General features: G+C 43.8%; 1 protein-coding gene across 2 annotated transcripts; it reads left to right on the forward strand.

Moving 5' to 3' along the window:
* Positions 1–2,538: 2,538 nt before the first annotated feature.
* Positions 2,539–16,589, forward strand: PROK2 (prokineticin 2). Of its 2 annotated transcripts, XM_059077938.1 has the most exons (4): positions 2,539–2,634; positions 6,046–6,171; positions 14,585–14,659; positions 16,485–16,589. In XM_059077938.1, the coding sequence occupies exons 1-4, from the start codon at positions 2,539–2,541 to the stop codon at positions 16,587–16,589; spliced, it is 402 nt and encodes a 133-aa protein (XP_058933921.1). The 2 variants fall into 2 exon arrangements, with proteins under 2 accessions (XP_058933921.1, XP_058933922.1); XM_059077939.1 differs by lacking the exon at positions 14,585–14,659.
* The last annotated feature ends 407 nt before the right edge of the window (positions 16,590–16,996 follow it).

Here is a 16,996-nt window from a genome sequence, read left to right on the forward strand (position 1 = left end):
ATAGAAAAAACTATCAGTGTTGGCTGACATTATCAGAGGACACCAAAGGAAGAGACTTAATAAGAGGCAGTGCTTAACAGGGCTCCCAGTATGTTTTAAGGACTGTGCTAAGCACTTTAAGGTATTATAATCTTTAAACCCCATGGAGGTTGTATACCTTGAGGTTGGTATTATTTATCCATTTTACAACTAAGAAAACAGAGGCTTAAAAAGATTTAAGCAAATTGTCCACTGGTCACTGAGAATTCCAATCCAGGTCAGTCTGATTCACAAATCTGGGGTCTGTGGACTTTCCTGTACTGCCCCTTCAATTCAGCTGAGCCTTGATGGTCTGCTAGAACACAGGGGGCTACACTCCGAACTACACAAAACTTGCTTCTCCTTCTATAGCTATCCCATGGCTGCATCGATCATGTGGCACAATTAACAGTAAGGAAGAGAACAGAATAAACTACTCATCAATTTCTATTTCGGTAATGGCCTTCCTAGCTGATATTTATGAACTAATTAAACTCAACCTTTCATCTTTCTAAGATGGAACTAACTTTCAGACTTCAGTTTTCTGATTTGGCCATGGATGCAAAGATCTGTCATATCAGAGGCCTTCATTTCTCCTCTAAAGCATGAAAACAATTAAAAGAAACAGCAGGATCAAAAGAATCAATATGAAACCAAACCAACCCTATTGTTAAGTGTTTCCAACCTTGTTTCAAAACAGCCTTATGAGGATTGTTTTCCAAATAGCAGTGTATGAAGCCAGATACTTTTGAAAACTGATTTTCCTATGAATACGTATCCGGTTTTCTACGATTGGAGAAGCAGGGAATACCCAAGCTGGCGTTCAGTAGTAACAAATATGAAATAGACCATTAAAAAAAAGTTGTAGGAATGTTAAAATCCATGTTGACTGGTTTTTACGTTTACCCGGCAGCATTCCAATGCTAGCGTTGGCATGGAGACTGGAAAATGAAACTTTCCACCAATCTGTCACTTGCTACTGTTCCCACTTAACTTACCGTGGATCCAATTTTAACAATTTTTTAAAACATAAAAAAAAAAGTTTGATGCTTTTTTGCTTTCTCTTTCAAGACATTTCTCAAACACAAAAACACGCACGAAAAAGCTTTTTAAAATCAGTCAAAGATCTAGTTTTCCAAATACTCAGATGTTTTCATTCGGATAATTGCCTGGTTTTTTTTTGTTTGTTTTGTTTTGTTTTTCCACGTTTAGTCTGAATGCTTTGCCACGGGGGAGCCCCACCGTCTGAAAGTAACTTTGTCTCCACTCTCCTCACTGCATTTATTACAGAGGCTGGAAGACGCATCTGCTTTTCAACAGTTTGTGGTCCTTTCGAGACCAGGGAAAGCTGAGGTTTCAGGAAGAAAGCTGGGCTTCCCAAAACTTCGGTGGCAGCAAGTTTGGTGTGGTCACACTTAGGTATTCTTGAAGTCAATTTCGTTGAGGAAGAACAGTCTGAGATTCTTGGAGCTAGGCTCGAGGTCACAGGTGGAAGGCAAATCTGTCACTGGTCCTCTCGTAGGTGGCCTAGAACCCAGTAGGCACTCTAGTCATGTGGACACGAATGAATGAATCCCAGTCCTGCCGTATCGCATCTTATAAAGACTGAAGGGTGATTATCTTGGGCTAGAAAGTAAAAGAGAGAGCTGCCTACCTAGAGCTTAAGGGGCCTCAGGCTGGCATCCGAAGCCTGGCGATCTCATTCCGCTTTGGCATCATTCTGAACTGCTCTGCCTGAAGCTGGCGCGATGTTAAAGAGAGGAAATGCATGCGAGGAAAATCAGAGAGCAGAGGGTCGGGAACAGATGTGAGCAGAAAGAAACAGCATTTGAAATGAAAGAAAGAAATTGGACTCCCACAGCTGGAAGGACAGACCCCCTCAGTGTCGTCAGGGATGTGGGATAATTTTGCCCTCCCTTTGTTCTCCACCTCCCCACGTCTTCCACGTTCCCAGAGTGTTTGTTTGATGTCTTTTTCTGTTCGGTGACTGGACCCTAAGGACGGACCCAGGGGCAGTAGGTGACGTACAAACATGAACGAATGAGCGGCTCTTATCACCTCCCTTGCTCCCCCCCCCCCCGTGTGTCCACAGCGCCTAGCACGTAGTAGGCGCTCCCTAAACATCTGGAGAGCAAATGAGCTGCAAGTTTGCGGCGCTGAGCCCGTGGAACTGGGGAAACCAGGACAGCAGAGGAGGGTGTCCCCGACCACAAAAGCCATGCGGGCGCGTGCGGAAGGCAGCGGCGGGCGCTGCCTGCGTGGCGCCCGGGGCGGGGGCGCGGGGGCCCGCGGCAGCACGTGCGCGGTGGGGACGCGGGCCGGGCCGGGTGGGCGCGGGAGGTGTGCCCGCGCCGTGGCCCCCGCGCGTGCGGCTGCCCGGGCGGCGGCGTGAGTCACGGCGGGGCTCGCCTTTATAGCCGCCGGCGGGCTCGCGCGAGACGCCCGCCCGCCCGCCGCTCCGCGCTCCAGCCCGCGCGCCCCCAACGGCCCCCCCAACCGCCGCCCAGGCCCGAGGGCGCCATGAGTAGCCCGCGCTGCGCCCCGCTGCTGTTCCTGCTGCTGCTGCCGCCGTTGCTGCTCGAGCCCCACGCGGGGGACGCCGCCGTCATCACCGGGGTAAGCGGCCCCCGGTGCACCTGTCCGCCCGGGATGCGCGCCCGCCGCGCGCGCCCGAGGGGCACCGGGAGCGGGGCGGGGGCCACCGGGAGGGTCATGCCGGGTGGGGACTCCTGCTCCAGTCGCCCTTTGGCGCACTTGAAAAAGTGCCCTGCTCCCAAAGCCGCGGACGGCCGGGACATCGGGCGCTCCCTGGAAGAAACAGTGACCACAGTCTCACCTCACCACCTGCTCCCGCTTGCTTCCCCCTCTCGCCTCGTGTTGGGTCTGTTTTTCTCTTAAGCTGCAAGAAGTTTCCTTTCGCGGTTTTCTCAAGCACTTTCCCCAGACGTTCCAGCCTCTATCCTTAAAATTTTAGTGTCCTGAAATGCAGAGGGGCAAGACCAATACCCCCAAATCTCGGGAGCCTTAATTCTGTAGTCAAGGAGTTTGCTCCCTGAAGCGTCCTCCGCAAAAACCCTTGGAAATAACTTGGTCCGAGGACATATGTGCACTTTGAAAAGCAATGTGGACGCTGCCTTCTGGGTTCCAGGTTTTTTGGTTTGTTTGTTTTTGTTTTTCCAGCGTCCCGAGGTTCTCCCTGTAAAATTTTCCACTTCCAGTTATTGATAAAGCACCTCCAGTGCCCTGGCTTAATTATGGAGTAGGTTGCCATGTAGATGTTGCAGTTTAGAGAGATGGCTTCATCATTTGTAGAAGTAGGAAGTAGTTCAGTTCTCTTCTGCGTCCACCAACAATTTTCTTTGTGTGGATCCGAAGGATGAGTTTACAGCACAAGATAAAAATGTCTAGTCTACGTCAACAATGCAAAATCGCTACCATTTCCTGATTGTTAAATGCTTTACTCTTCTTTTTTAACTGCAATTATTTTACACCTCCATTAAATTATTTCAAATATCTAAGTGCACGCAATAGGGTTTAAATAAAAGTTCTGTGTTTGAAATAATAATACACAGATAATGAAATAACATTTAAATTTAAGGGAAATGTCATAGTCTTGAGAAAATTAAGCTCTATCGTCTCCATGTTAGTTAATAGGCTTATAGCACGTTGAAAGTCCTCATACTAGAACAGTATTTGGTTACAGCCAATCGATATTTGGGTTACAGCCAAGAGATGCTTAATTATAAGCATTGTGATATTTATTAGAATAGTTTGTAGAGATTTTTACAAATGTATCTGAATAGCTTTGTCAGTCCCTGTGGTTGAAAAAAAGTTTTTACAGGTCTTTCTAATACATGAGAATTGAAACCTGATGAGTTTTTTTTTTCCCCCCTCTTCCCCTGCTGCTGGCTCATTTTAAATTTCTCCTAATCCTCTGAGTCCCAGATTCCTTTGTGATATAAGTATCTTTTTGTTCCATTCACAAGACAACAACACTATTTGAATAGATCAGCAGTGGGTTAAATATGAAGGGCATTAGAAAACAGCTGTCTAATTAAAAATATATAAACCTATGCAATTCTTTGTATTTCTGAGAACTGAAGCTTTTTGTGTTACAATATGAAATTTTATCACATTGAGTGTTTATCTGTTAAGGTTTAGACTGGGCTTATTATATAATTATGTGTGCTGTTTTTCTTTTTGTTTTAAATCAGTGCTACAAAAGAAAGAATTTAAAAAATTTATCTAAAACAACATGGCAATAAAGAAATGTAGTTATGTTTCCATGACAGGAACCATCTGCAGTCAAATAAAAAACTCAATAACTTATCTAGATATGTCATCTCTAGGATGTTAAACATCCAAGTGATTGATTGAATTTTAAGGGATTTTGGCTGAATTTTGATTGTGTTATTAAAAGAGCTAGTGGGGCTTCAGAATTCCTGCTCTTGAGCATCTGTTGAAATAAAATATTGCCTGAAACCTTCACCTTAAATATTTACTTTTTTGGGGGGTAGTATATGTAGTTATTTTTAAATTGATTTATATGGCCACATAAATTTGTTAAAACAGTATTGGAAAAGATCGTGTATTGAACGTCTCATTTATGGAATGTAATGCCTACATATGTGTGATTTCTGGCATTCAAATAAAAATTGGAAAAGTGGGAACGTTTATATATTTTCCTATAAATGTTCAAACACCCCAAGATGAAAATTGTAGTTTAAATCCAGATTTGTTTTAAATAGCTCGAGAAAAAATTCTTGTGGAGGAAAGAAAACCAACTCTAAAGCAAGATAGTTGATCACTTTTAACGAAAAAATAGTGAATAAGAGTGTGCCCATATACTTCCATTTTGAGAAGTTATAGCTGTCCCCAAAACCAAGAACTCTGAAGAAGTGTTTTAGTTGTTTCCATTAAATATACATTTAAAATTTGTTTCTAAATTACACACTTTTTAGCTTCTTACGTATCTAGTACAGGATGCTTTTACCTTATCACTAGCAAAACATTACTGCACACCATTCAAATAAAGCCTCCTATTTATGGTTGGTTCTAGGAGAGAAGAATAGTTCTTCAGATCTATTTTCATGCAAATAAGTTTAGTCTTCATTATTTACTTCTATTTAGTCAAGTATGGAAATTCTTCCATAGTTAATTCTTTGATTATATGTGTTTACAATTTTTTATATCAGGAACAACGGTCTTGAGTAATCACTGTTGATAATTGCATCTGTCGCTGGCATTTCTAAATCTGATGGATCTTATGGGATAGTTCAGGTAATTTTGTAATGTACACATATGTATATCCTAAGCCAATAACTTCCTTTTTGCAGGTTACTCACCCAGAAAAGAGTAGTATAAGGCAAAAAGTCTTGGTCTGTCCATTCTCAACCTGTGAGATTTCTTTCTTTCAAAAGGAAATGGTGAAAATCAAGTCAGTGGTGTGAGAAACATCAAATCTCGTGAACCAAAATGCAAATATTTGAAAGAGAAAATGAGTAGTATTTTTTAAAATCTACATCAGTGCCTTTATGGGTCTGGAGCATTTCATGCCAGATTTAGAGACCATTTAAATCCCTTTTTAAAATGGGGCCCAATGTTTTCTGCAGTTAATAGTCATAAAATCTTGTGATTCGATTTATGTAGTTCCTAGTGGCCATGTATGGTAAAAGACTAATATAGACACGTTCTTCAAATTCAAAGCCGATTCATCCATAAAGCACAAGAAAAAGAGAGCTGATTTTGTTTTTTAAAAATCTTGTGGTTTAAGATTTTCATAATGTGTGGGCCATTATTTAGGCGATTTTTTTTTAACCCAAGTGGGAAAATCACTTCTGATCAGATTTTGTTGTAAATATGGTCAAGCAAGTGAAGATAACAGTTCTTTTTTTATATGTAAGATTATTAAAATCATAGCGGTTGGATATTAAAAGGGCATTTTTTTTTTTTACTGCTAATTTTAGATCCCCTTAGCCTGAGTCATTCCTGTTATCTGTATTTATCTGTTTGCTTATTACATTTCAGGCCTGCGACAAGGACCCCCAGTGTGGTGGAGGCATGTGCTGTGCTGTTAGTATCTGGGTTAAGAGCATACGGATTTGCACACCGATGGGCAAAGTGGGAGACAGCTGCCATCCGCTGACTCGTAAAGTTAGTATATGTGTGTGTGTGTGTGTGTGTGTGTGTGTGTGTGTGTGTGTGTGTGTGTGTTCTTGGTGGTTCTCTTACACTGCAGTAACTCAACTCTGAGCAAGGCCTGTGTGACATGAAACCCAGGGTAACGTGCTAGAAGTTGGGAATCAGAGAAGTTGAAGTGGAAAACCACTTCCTCACTCCTTTCCCTTTCCATTTGAGAGAATTGTATCCTTTACCATCCTTATTCTATTAATCATTTACGTATCATGCTTCTCGTGGCATTAGGAACATTTCATGAAAATAATTATTTCATGAAAATAATAAAAAATAATTTCAAACACTTAAATTTGCTTTAAAAATTTTAGGATATATATATACTGTGTATGCTTCTTTGCAGAAATCAGTGTATGAAAGCTCTTGAAAAGACTTTTAACGTCAGACCTACTGAAAAGGCAGAAGTAAATAAGTTTGTGTTTTGGTTTTTGCAGAAAATCATCCACGTTGCAGTCACTCTTGTATCTTAACTTGAAAGTCCCATATTTTGACTCTCTCCACAGGATGCATTGCTCACAACCACGGAGGTTCATGATATTTAACTTGCCAATTTATTATGTAACAGCTCAATATCACAATGCCCTGGACACCACTTTTTTTTTTTTTTTTTTTTAAACACCACTTTTGAACAGTTATTATCAAGAAGTGGCAGGACCAAGGGCAGGACTGGACAGGGCTTTAGAGCTTGTGTCCCCAGGGGCTACAGACTCTCCTGACTGCAGGGTTCGGGCAGCTGTACGTGACTTCTGGAAGGGGGTGGGTGGCAGGCAGGAGAGAGCAGAGAAGTTTGTGGAGCCTGGAGAATCCTTGCCCTTCAGATTCAAAACGTTTGAAATACAGTATGACTACAGCCAGACCCCCCAGGGATGCCAGGTTGCAGGTACCTTGCTCTTCTAGTGGTACATCTTCATTTACCCAGCAGTTATGTGGTGTGCAGGGGCAGGGACGTGTGCTGAAGGACAAGTCCCAGGCCTGGTGGCTCGTTGGCGGTGAGTTCAGTCCCCTGCAGTGTTCTCTCTGCACGTGGTATCCTCTCGTCTTAAAATAGGTTGAACGTTTTCAAAGCAAGCTGGATTCCACCTTCTGCTTTTTTTTTTTCCCCCCCACACGTGGCTTAGGGTTTAAAACTGTAGTCGTGCCAAACATCTTTCCCATCCTCCAGAGTTACAGATAACAGCTAATATTTCGACTCTCTTGGAATGAAATAAGGAAGGACGTATATTGGCTTGCGTTTCGCTCTGTGTGCTGTAGTGGGGACCCTGGTTGATTGGACCCATCTGAAGACGGCATTGGGCCCTCCTGTGGTTTCCTTGAGAAACACTTCCTGTTGTGTTTAGAACTTTCCTCCCCGTGAGCCGGTCTTGTCGTTTGTAAGCATGATATGCACCTTTTATTCTTGGCCATTTTGAGACAGGAAATGTTTTAAACCGTTAGTTGTCTGACTCTGTGCCAGATTCCACCCCTCCCCACCCCGGGGTGGGCGGTGGGGGCGTGGGGAGGGGTGGTGAAGCCCCAGCCACCTTTGACCTTGATCTCAGTTTTTATCATCAGCCTTAGTCAACGAGAGTCATCTTTTTTTTAAAAAAACATCTTTATTGGAGCATCATTGCTTTACAATGGTGTGTTCGTTTCTGCTTTACAACAAAGTGAATCCGTTATACATACACATATGTTCCCATATCTCTTCCCTCTTGCATCTCCCTCCCTCCCACCCTCCCTATCCCACCCCTCTAGGTGGTCACAAAGCACCGAGCTGATCTCCCTGTGCCATGCGGCTGCTTCCCACTAGCTATCCACCCTACGTTTGGTAGTGTATATATGTCCATGCCACTCTCTCACTTCGTCCCAGCTTACCCTTCCCCCTCCCCAAATCCTCAAGTCCATGCCCTAGTAGGTGTGTGTTTTATTCCCGTCCTACCCCTAGGCTCTTCATGACATTTTTTTCTTAGATTCCATATATATGTGTTAGCATATGGTATTTGTTTTTCTCCTTCTGACTTACTTCACTCTGTATGACAGACTCCAGGTCCATCCACCTCACTACAAATAACTTAGTTTCGTTTCTTTTTATGGCTGAGTAATATTCCATTGTATATATGTGCCACATCTTCTTTATCCATTCATCTGTCGATGGACACTTAGGTTGCTTCCGTGTCCTGGCTACTGTAAATGGAGCTGCAGTGAACACTGTGGTACGTGACTCTTTTTGAATTATGGTTTTCTCAGGGTATATGCCCAGTAGTGGGATTGCTGGGTCTTTTGTCCATTGGAGTCGCTGTTGCTGAAAAGTTGACTCTTAACTCACCCTTCTTTAAGACTTACATTGTCTTCATACAGCGTTAGTGTAACCTCATGTGCCCCAGGTACTAGAATCTCGGGGCCAGTTTGCTAAAGCGAGTGAAGAGTGATACATTCTGGGGAAATATTTTTGTATGAATCACAGTACTAGTTGCCACTCATTGGATGAAGTGGTGTACCAGACTCTGGATACTAAGTGTTGTGGATGTGTTTCTCACGTAACACTCACAAGAAGCCTGCGAAGTAAGATTTAGTTTTGTCCTATTTTCTGTGCAACAACATTCAGCCTCAGAGGGGCTCAGTCAGTGGCTGAGGTCCCAAGGTGATAGGTCAGAGGTCAGTCTGTGCCTTTCACTTCTGTCTGATGCTCCATTGTCTGTGTGGTCTTAACCACTATATTCTTCTACTTCCGTGAAAGCTGTCGTCGTGTTTAATTTGAACGTGTTTTTCAGTGCAGTTAACCCAAACTGGTTTGTGTGGGGAAGATGCTCACTGAGATGAGGGACAGTGGTCCAGAGTTGGCACCTGTCTCATCCTGTCGTTCCAATGAGTTTTCCAAATCTGAGATATTTTGACAAGAGAACCAGATTCTGCCTCCCTGGTTCCTCTGGTTTCTAGTTGACGTTTAGTGCAAGGTCAGTTCTGAAAGGAAACAAAGTCATGCTCCTGCCGTAAACCCAGGTACATCTCTGTGCTGTGTTTTTATCACACTTAATAACGAAGTCTATAATAACAGAGTAGGGTTTTCCTAAAAGAATTAAGTGATAAAAGAACTGAAGTACTGAAAAAATAAAATTTTAACGTCAGATCTGAACTTACCCCCTTTTTCAGATGCCCACTTGAAATGTGTTTCTAGACCTCAATGTTACAGCTTTTCATATTGGTTATTTTTCTGTCTTGAAAACCCATTTTCATAGGTCATTTCAGTGACTGAGTTCTAGTCCCAGAGTTGTTACTTGTCTTGGGTGAAATTAATTTATCCCAGTGAAAATCTAGTTCTTCCAGAGTATCTTTCAATTATATTCTATTCAAAACAACTCAAGAAAAAACATTTTTTAATAAACATATCCTGATGAAACTCTACTCTGAAGTTTTACAGCTCATTAGTAGATGGTAAAAATGTAGACAGAAAATGCTTCTTAATGCGATGTGTTTATTACTTTTACCTCCCTTGTTTTCTTTCTGTTTGGTTAAAAAAAAAGTGGCAACTCTGACTGTGGTCCCAGGTATTGGTACTTTAAAAACGCAGGCTATGAATAGGTGAGGACTACACCTGCTCAAACTTTAAACTTTCCATTCTGGTTTGGTCTTGACATTAGCCACAGATGTTTGTTTATTTTGATAAAGTGAACAGTATTTGATGAATGAAACTGAGACCTGTTAAGTAGAAACTGGTGGCCTCTCAGTTTATTTTACTGTTTTGTTTCAGATGTATCAATTAACTTGTAGAGTTTACAGTCAGTGCTAGGCTACGATTTTGTAATTGTAAAGTTTGTAACTTCACATTTGATAATTCAAAAATAGAATAAAATATGTCTACTTAAAAAGAATAGGATGCATGTTTTCTAAACACATTTTTAGGCAAATAACAGTTTTAACATGTATTGATTTTTAACACTTAAGAATGCATTGGTAAATCATATGTCTACTGGGACTACTTTGCTGTTTAAGAAACATTTGTTTTGGGGTTCCCTGGTGGCGCAGTGGTTGGGAGCCCGCCTGCCGATGCAGGGGACGCGGGTTCGTGCCCCGGTCCGGGAGGATCCCACATGCCGCGGAGCAGCTGGGCCGGTGAGCCATGGCCGCTGAGCCTGTGCGTCTGGAGCCTGTGCTCCGCAACGGGAGAGGCCACAACAGTGAGAGGCCCGCGTACCGCAAAAAAAAAAAAAAAAAAAAAAAGAAAAGAAAAGAAACATTCGTTTCTATTAATACCCACACTTTTAGAGTTTATAAAGATTAGCCATGTCCATCCCATTCTGATTACCCATTGGCTTTGGAAGTTTAGAATTATGTGACTTGGGCTTCCCTGGTGGCGCAGTGGTTGAGAGTCTGCCTGCTAATGCAGGGGACACGGGTTCGAGCCCTGGTCTGGGAGGAACCCGCATGCCGCGAAGCAGCTAGGCCCCTGAGCCACAACTACTGAGCCTGCGCGTCTGGAGCCCGTGCTCCGCAACAAGAGAGGCCGCGATAGTGAGAGGGCCGCTCACCGCGATGAAGAGTGGCCCCCGCTCGCCGCAACTAGAGAAAGCCCTCGCACAGAAACGAAGACCCAACACAGCAAAAATAAATAAAGTAATTAATAAACTCCTACCCCCAACATCAAAAAAACAAAAACAAACAAAAAAAGAATTATGTGACTAGTACTTTTATTCTCATTGCTTATTATTTTATCAAAAAATTTTAAATTTAAGCAACTATGTTTCCTTCAAAAAATTAATCTTGTTTTTAAATTTCATTCCATTTTTATGTTAACATTTTTAGCCCTCATTTTGGTTTTCTATTTTTATTTTTGAGCTGCACTTTAAAACTTGACTAATACATTTTCCTTTCCTGAAGCAAAAAATTTCTGATTAAAACCTGGGTCTTGTTCATGGAAAAAAAAAAAAAAAAAGAAGAAGAATTAAAAAGTTACTAGCTGTTTCTATTTCAGAACCAACTTATGGTGAAACATTATAGACATAATTTCAGAATGGAGTATAAAATTTTTTTTAATACTAAAATATAACTCATATAAGTGCAAAATTTAGCGAAAGATGGGTGGAAGAATACAAAGTATGCTCATTTGCTGTCACAGATGTCAAGAGCCACTGTCTGCATTTGCTCTCTCAGGACAGCTTCGTGGCCATGATTACAGGTTCAGATTGGCAGAGAGACTCACAAGACATGAATATGCTTTAGGTTAATATGGGGTTTCTCAACATTTTAGACCGGATGCCTCTGTTGTAGGAGCTGCCCTGTGCATTGTAGGATGTTTACTAGCAGCATCTCTGGCCTCTACCCCCTAGATGACAGCAGCACCCCGTCCCAGTTATGCCCACCAAAAGTGCCGCCAGACATTGCCCCATGTTCCCTGGCCGGGGAGGACGGGGGTGTTGGAGGGGGCTGGAATCAGCCCGGTTGAGCACCCCTGTCTAATACTTCATTTACTTAGCCTTACCGGACACAGCGTAGGAGGTGCAGCATCTTCGCTTCCTTGGGAACTCATCAGCTCCCCGAGCACAGAGCTTCTTTTGCCCTCTCGTCCACACAGGTGCTGTGGCTGCCATACATGATTGCCAGGGTGTGTGTGTGTGTCGGGGGGGTCCCCTCGACTCATAGAAACTACCACTCATTTCTTGCAAATCTTTTATGATCTCCCTAGTCCCAGAGGCTCAAGTCTCTCCCAACGGAAGTGCAGTTTCACCCAACCAGTGAGGCTGACCCACCGTTCCCTGCTTTTCTTGACTTTCTCTGGGGACACACTGCAGTGGGAGGCCCAGGTCTGTGTCAGGTCGGCCTCCATCAACCCAGGCCCCAGGTTAACCCTCTACTCACAGGATGGGAGCAGATAAAGTACTGCATGATTTAGGGTTATGGGAGTATATACCTATTCCAAAAAAATTAGAGGAAACAATTTAGAACTTTTCCAAATTAAGATACGGTGGCACTCTTCATAGCTATTAAATCCAGAAGCTGTGGGACTTGCCATTTTTACTTTATGCGCTGTTATACCATTTGAATTTTTTTGAGCTATGTACTTCTATTGAAAAAGTTGTAACAAGCCTGGTTTTATTAAGATTAAAATTATAATAGGGCCAGTGCTTTTCATGTCAAGTGACTAGGCTTTTCTGCACATATCCCATTGTGTTTCCCTCTTTAACACAATTGACTCTGTTTTGAGAGATAGCATGAATAATACTTCTGTTTCATATCAGGACTGTTTTCTCTTTAAAAGTGCTGCGAATGTATTGGAGAATCATGCCTTCTCAAGGGTGCTGAAGGTTTTGCCTCGGTAACTTCTAGAATTTGCTGGTTGGAAACCTAGACTATTAGAAACATTGGCTTGAGTGTATAGTTGTTTCTAAAGGAAACCGTCACGTTGGTACTGAGTGATGAGCTCCTTGGCTCTTTCTATTTGTACGTCTGAAGATGCATCTTCCGTGAACACTTTCTCATGCATGTGTGACTGTCAGACACCTAGTGACTGTAGAACTAGCAGTGAATGGACCGGTCAAGAAACGGGCAAGTTATCTATGGGGTGTATCGTGTCAGAAATTGTGGTGTGTGTGGTTAAGAGCTCACAGATGAAGGAGAAAACTGCTACAGGCTGGTCCAGTGTAGAAAGGCTCAGAGGAAGGAGGGAGAAACACCGACTGGATCTTGAAAAAAAATAAAAATAAGAAAAGGGCATTCAGGTATAAAGGGACCTGCAGGACAATCTAATCATTATGTTAAGTTCAGTTGGAGCAGATCTAGGTTGGCGCTTCCACAATCTTGGTGCTCTCAGTAAGACAAAGAATAACACAAAGATATTTCAGAAGGTTTCACAAAAACACACGACCTGGTGAGCATGTTGCCTGGGCAACATGCCTAGACCCTGGAGGGATCCTATGTAAGCGAGAGCCTTTGGCTTCCAAGTTTGGTGGCGTTGATCAGTGCCAGGCAGGGGAGCTCGGGGCGAAGAGGGAGCTCCAGGACCTGAGGAGGTCACCCCTTTACCTTCAGGGAGGGGAGGTCACAGCCTGTGGTGGGTGCAGGAGATAGGACACACTCGAGAAAATAGTTGTTAAATGCCTCTGTGCCAGGCAGAGTGCTGTGTCCTCAGAAACAAGAGTCCCTTTCTTCCCAGAGCCTGGAGTCTGGGCCTGGTGGTATTTGGAAGAAGATGGAGCTGGGTTTGACTGTGACACACTCCTTTTCTAGCTGGGTGACCTCAGTCCGGTGCGTTACTTCACCTCAAGAGGAGGCCACTTGGCTTGTGTCAAAACGAGGCAGAAATCTGGCTCCCGCTTTGGTGTGACATTCATACATGATGCCTTGATGTGGCCCGGCCCGTGGCAGGCCGCCAGCGTTATTTCTTTTTTCTGCTGCTTTTGCTGAGGACGACCCACGTGACAGGCCAAAGAGTGACCATGGTGTCGAGATGCACAGAGCACCACACTGAAACCAAGAGGGCACTTCTTAGTACCTGCAACTATCTTACTGGGTATCTGTCATTAAAATTTAAGTGCCATGAAGGGCAGAGGCCTTTCCTGGTTGGTGCGTCACTGTATCTGCAGCACCTAAAATAGGGTCTGATATGTTGGTGACACTCAGTAAATGCCTGTTGAATGAAAGCATAAAAGACACATGCTCCGTGTTCTCCATGTATACAGTTTGACACCCTTATTACAGGTAGAGCTCACTTGTTCCAGGCTCCTTGGATATCGCTGCCTGTGTTCACTTTTCTCAACCTCAGCACCGTTGACATGTTTTGGACAGTTTTTTAGACCAGATCATTCTTTGCTGTGGGTACTGTCCCCTGAGTTGTGGGACGTTTAACAGCATCCTTGGCCTGTACCCACTGGGTGCCGGTAGTGCTGCATCCTCCCCTCATTTGTGACCCACAAAAATGTCTCTGGACGTTACCACATGTCCCCTGGGGGGCTGGGGGAAGAATCACCCCAAACTGAGAGCGATTGGTTCATGCAGTAGTTTGGGGCTTGGTGAACGCAATCTCTCAGATCTCAGGGTCAAGAAAGGATCATACAGGTCATGAGTTATAGCGTCTCATACCATGCACTTGTAATTGTCCAGGCCATTCCTGCTGCCTCCACCTCCTCTGACATAGTCTCGGTGGCAGCAAATGAGCCAGCTATCCGTGGGCTTTGTGACACACACAGTGACAGAACCATTCTAGCACACGTCTGCATGGAGCCGATGGCCAAGGTGCCCCCGAGTAGACACTGTCATTAGAGCCTTGAAAATTATGCTCCTCCAAAAAGACAACGGAACTGGAATGGCTCTGCCTGTTCACCTCCTACCTCCCCTGCCGTCCTACTGCTTCCCTTTCTTCCCTGTGTATTTATGATCTCAACCATCTCCCTGGCCCTTCCAGAACCATTTTGGAAATGGAAGGCAGGAAAGAAGAAAGAGGAAGAGAAGAAAAAGGAAAAAAGGAGGTAAGAAGAACGTGAGCATGGGAGCCTCCAAAGATAATGCCCACAGTACTTAACCTTGACCGTTGTTGGACACCCATAGAATTGGGTCCATCCAATCAGTTCAACCTAAAAATAAGGTTAGAATGGTTCTGCCACTGTCCGCAGACAGCCTTTTGTTTGATGTATAAAGAAATGATTTAGAGGGCATCTGGAAGATGCATCTCAGATTTTCTCCTAAGGACAGATCACGGGTGTGGGGCGGCCTCTTTTGGTGGAAAGAGTAGGAAATACGCTAGAATGTTACTGAAGGAAGCATTTGAGTTGGGAGGGAGGAAGGATGCATTTCCGTGCCTTGCGGAAACTGTAGAAGGATCCCGGAGGCATGAGTCTGTAAGAGCTTGCCTCTCTCATATTACCCTGGATCGGGTAATTTGCCACATTCCATTTCATTGAATATCCGTTGCCTCCAGGCCTGCGATTCAACTTTCTCCCTATCACTTGCAAAGCACGCAGGTTCTGTGTGACAGACTCCAGGTCCATCCACCTCACTACAAATAACTCAGTTTCATTTCTTTTTATGGCTGAGTAATAGTCCACTGTATATATGTGCCACATCTTCTTTATCCATTCGTCTGTCGATGGACACTTAGGTTGCTTCCATGTCCTGGCTATAGTAAATAGAGCTGCAGTGAACACTGTGGTACGTGACTCTTTTTGAATTATGGTTTTCTCAGGGTATATGCCCAGGAGTGGGATTGCCGGGTCGTATGGTAGTTCTATTTGTAGTTTTTTAAGGAACCTCCATACTGTTCTCCATAGTGGCTGTATCAATTTACATTCCCACCAACAGTGCAGAGGGCACCACTGCCACAGGGGGAAGAATGGTTTTCGCTCTTTGCCTCCAGAAAGCATACGTGTTTTGAGGGTCCCCCACTTGCCGTGGCACAGAGAACCACCACACCAGTTGCTGGTTGACCCTCCTCAACCCAGGTTCACCCAAGACATGAGCAGGGCTCTTAGAAATAGCAATTGAATGACTCTTGGAATGAACCTGACCTTTCACTGCTGGTTCTCCCTAAGCCCGGGTTTGCTTTATTGCATTTCTGCAAATCGAGCTTGCCTCCTTCCCTAATTTTCCTCTTTTTACTCCCCTTGCCCCACCCAGAATTTTAACTTCATCTCACATCTTTTTTGGGGGGGTGGGGGAGAAATGGTTTCTGGGGGGGGGGGTTATAGTGGTTTTTTTTTGGCCGTGCTGTGCGGCTTATGGAATCTCAGTTCCCTGAGCAGGGATTAAACCCAGGCCACAGCAGTGAAAGCACCAAATCCTAACCCCTAGACCACCAGGGAACTCCCTCACATATTTACACAAGTGTATGAATTTATATATTTCTCATTATCAGTGAATTTTTATTTGCTCACTGTATACATGTGGTCTTGCTCATAACGTTTTGTTCTCCTCAAGGAGCTTCAATCACAGGACGCTCTAAAAAGAATTAAAATGAGAACCAGTGGAAGGCAGTGTAGCTTGCCGGTTAAACGCTTGGTCCCTCAGGTCCCCCTGCCAGCCAAGCTTCAAGTTCTGGACATGTGACCTTGGGCACGCTCCTAATCTCTCTGTGCCTCAGTCTCTTATCTGTAAAATGGGTAAATTAAAGTATTTGCCATCTTCACAGAGTGGTCGTAACGATGGAAAAGGATAATACATTTAAAAAGTGCTGAGCCTTTTGTTTGATGAAAAGTTAATACTCAGTAAACACTAGCTATTACTATTCAAAGAGATTTCTCAGCAAAGCTTTTTTTGTTTCTGTTTTTTTAACATTTCCTGCTCTGACTCAGTTTTCTTTTTTATTTTAGGTTCCATTTTTTGGACGGAGAATGCATCACACGTGTCCATGCATGCCCGGCTTAGCCTGTTCACGGACTTCGTTTAACCGATATACTTGTTTAGCCCGAAAGTAACCACTTTAGAGGAGAAACTTTAAGTGTGAACAGCCACACGATGTCCGTAGTCTGTTTACCTGTGGTTGTACCAAAAAATAATATGCCAGAAAGAAATGCTATTGCTTCCTCAACTTTCCAAGTAACATTTTCCTCTTTGATTTTTAAGTGATGTGTTACTTTTTTTTTTTTTTTGCGGTACGCGGGCCTCTCACTGCTGTGGCCTCTCCCGTTGTGGAGCACAGGCTCCGGACGCGCAGGCTCAGCGGCCATGGCTCACGGGCCCAGCCACTCCGCGGCATGTGGGATCTTCCCGGACCGGGGCACGAACCCGTGTCCCCTGCATCGGCAGGCGGATTCTCAACCACTGCACCACCAGGGAAGGCCTACTTTTCTTTCTTTTTTTTTTTAATCGAAAGCAGATTTAT

This window comes from Kogia breviceps, chromosome 10 (genome assembly GCF_026419965.1).
Source record: "Kogia breviceps isolate mKogBre1 chromosome 10, mKogBre1 haplotype 1, whole genome shotgun sequence".
Classification (NCBI taxonomy): Eukaryota; Metazoa; Chordata; class Mammalia; order Artiodactyla; family Physeteridae; genus Kogia; species Kogia breviceps.

What these genes read in the sequence shown, in the direction of transcription:
- PROK2 (XM_059077938.1), top strand. Translation starts at nt 2,539, where the DNA reads ATGAGTAGCCCGCGCTGCGCCCCGCTGCTGTTCCTGCTGCTGCTGCCG. An exon ending in GCCATCCGCTGACTCGTAAA is followed by an intron (nt 6,172 to 14,584) that starts GTTAGTATATGT and finishes TGGCCCTTCCAG; the next exon opens with AACCATTTTGGAAATGGAAG. An exon ending in AAAAAGGAGGTAAGAAGAAC is followed by an intron (nt 14,660 to 16,484) that starts GTGAGCATGGGA and finishes TTTTTATTTTAG; the next exon opens with GTTCCATTTTTTGGACGGAG.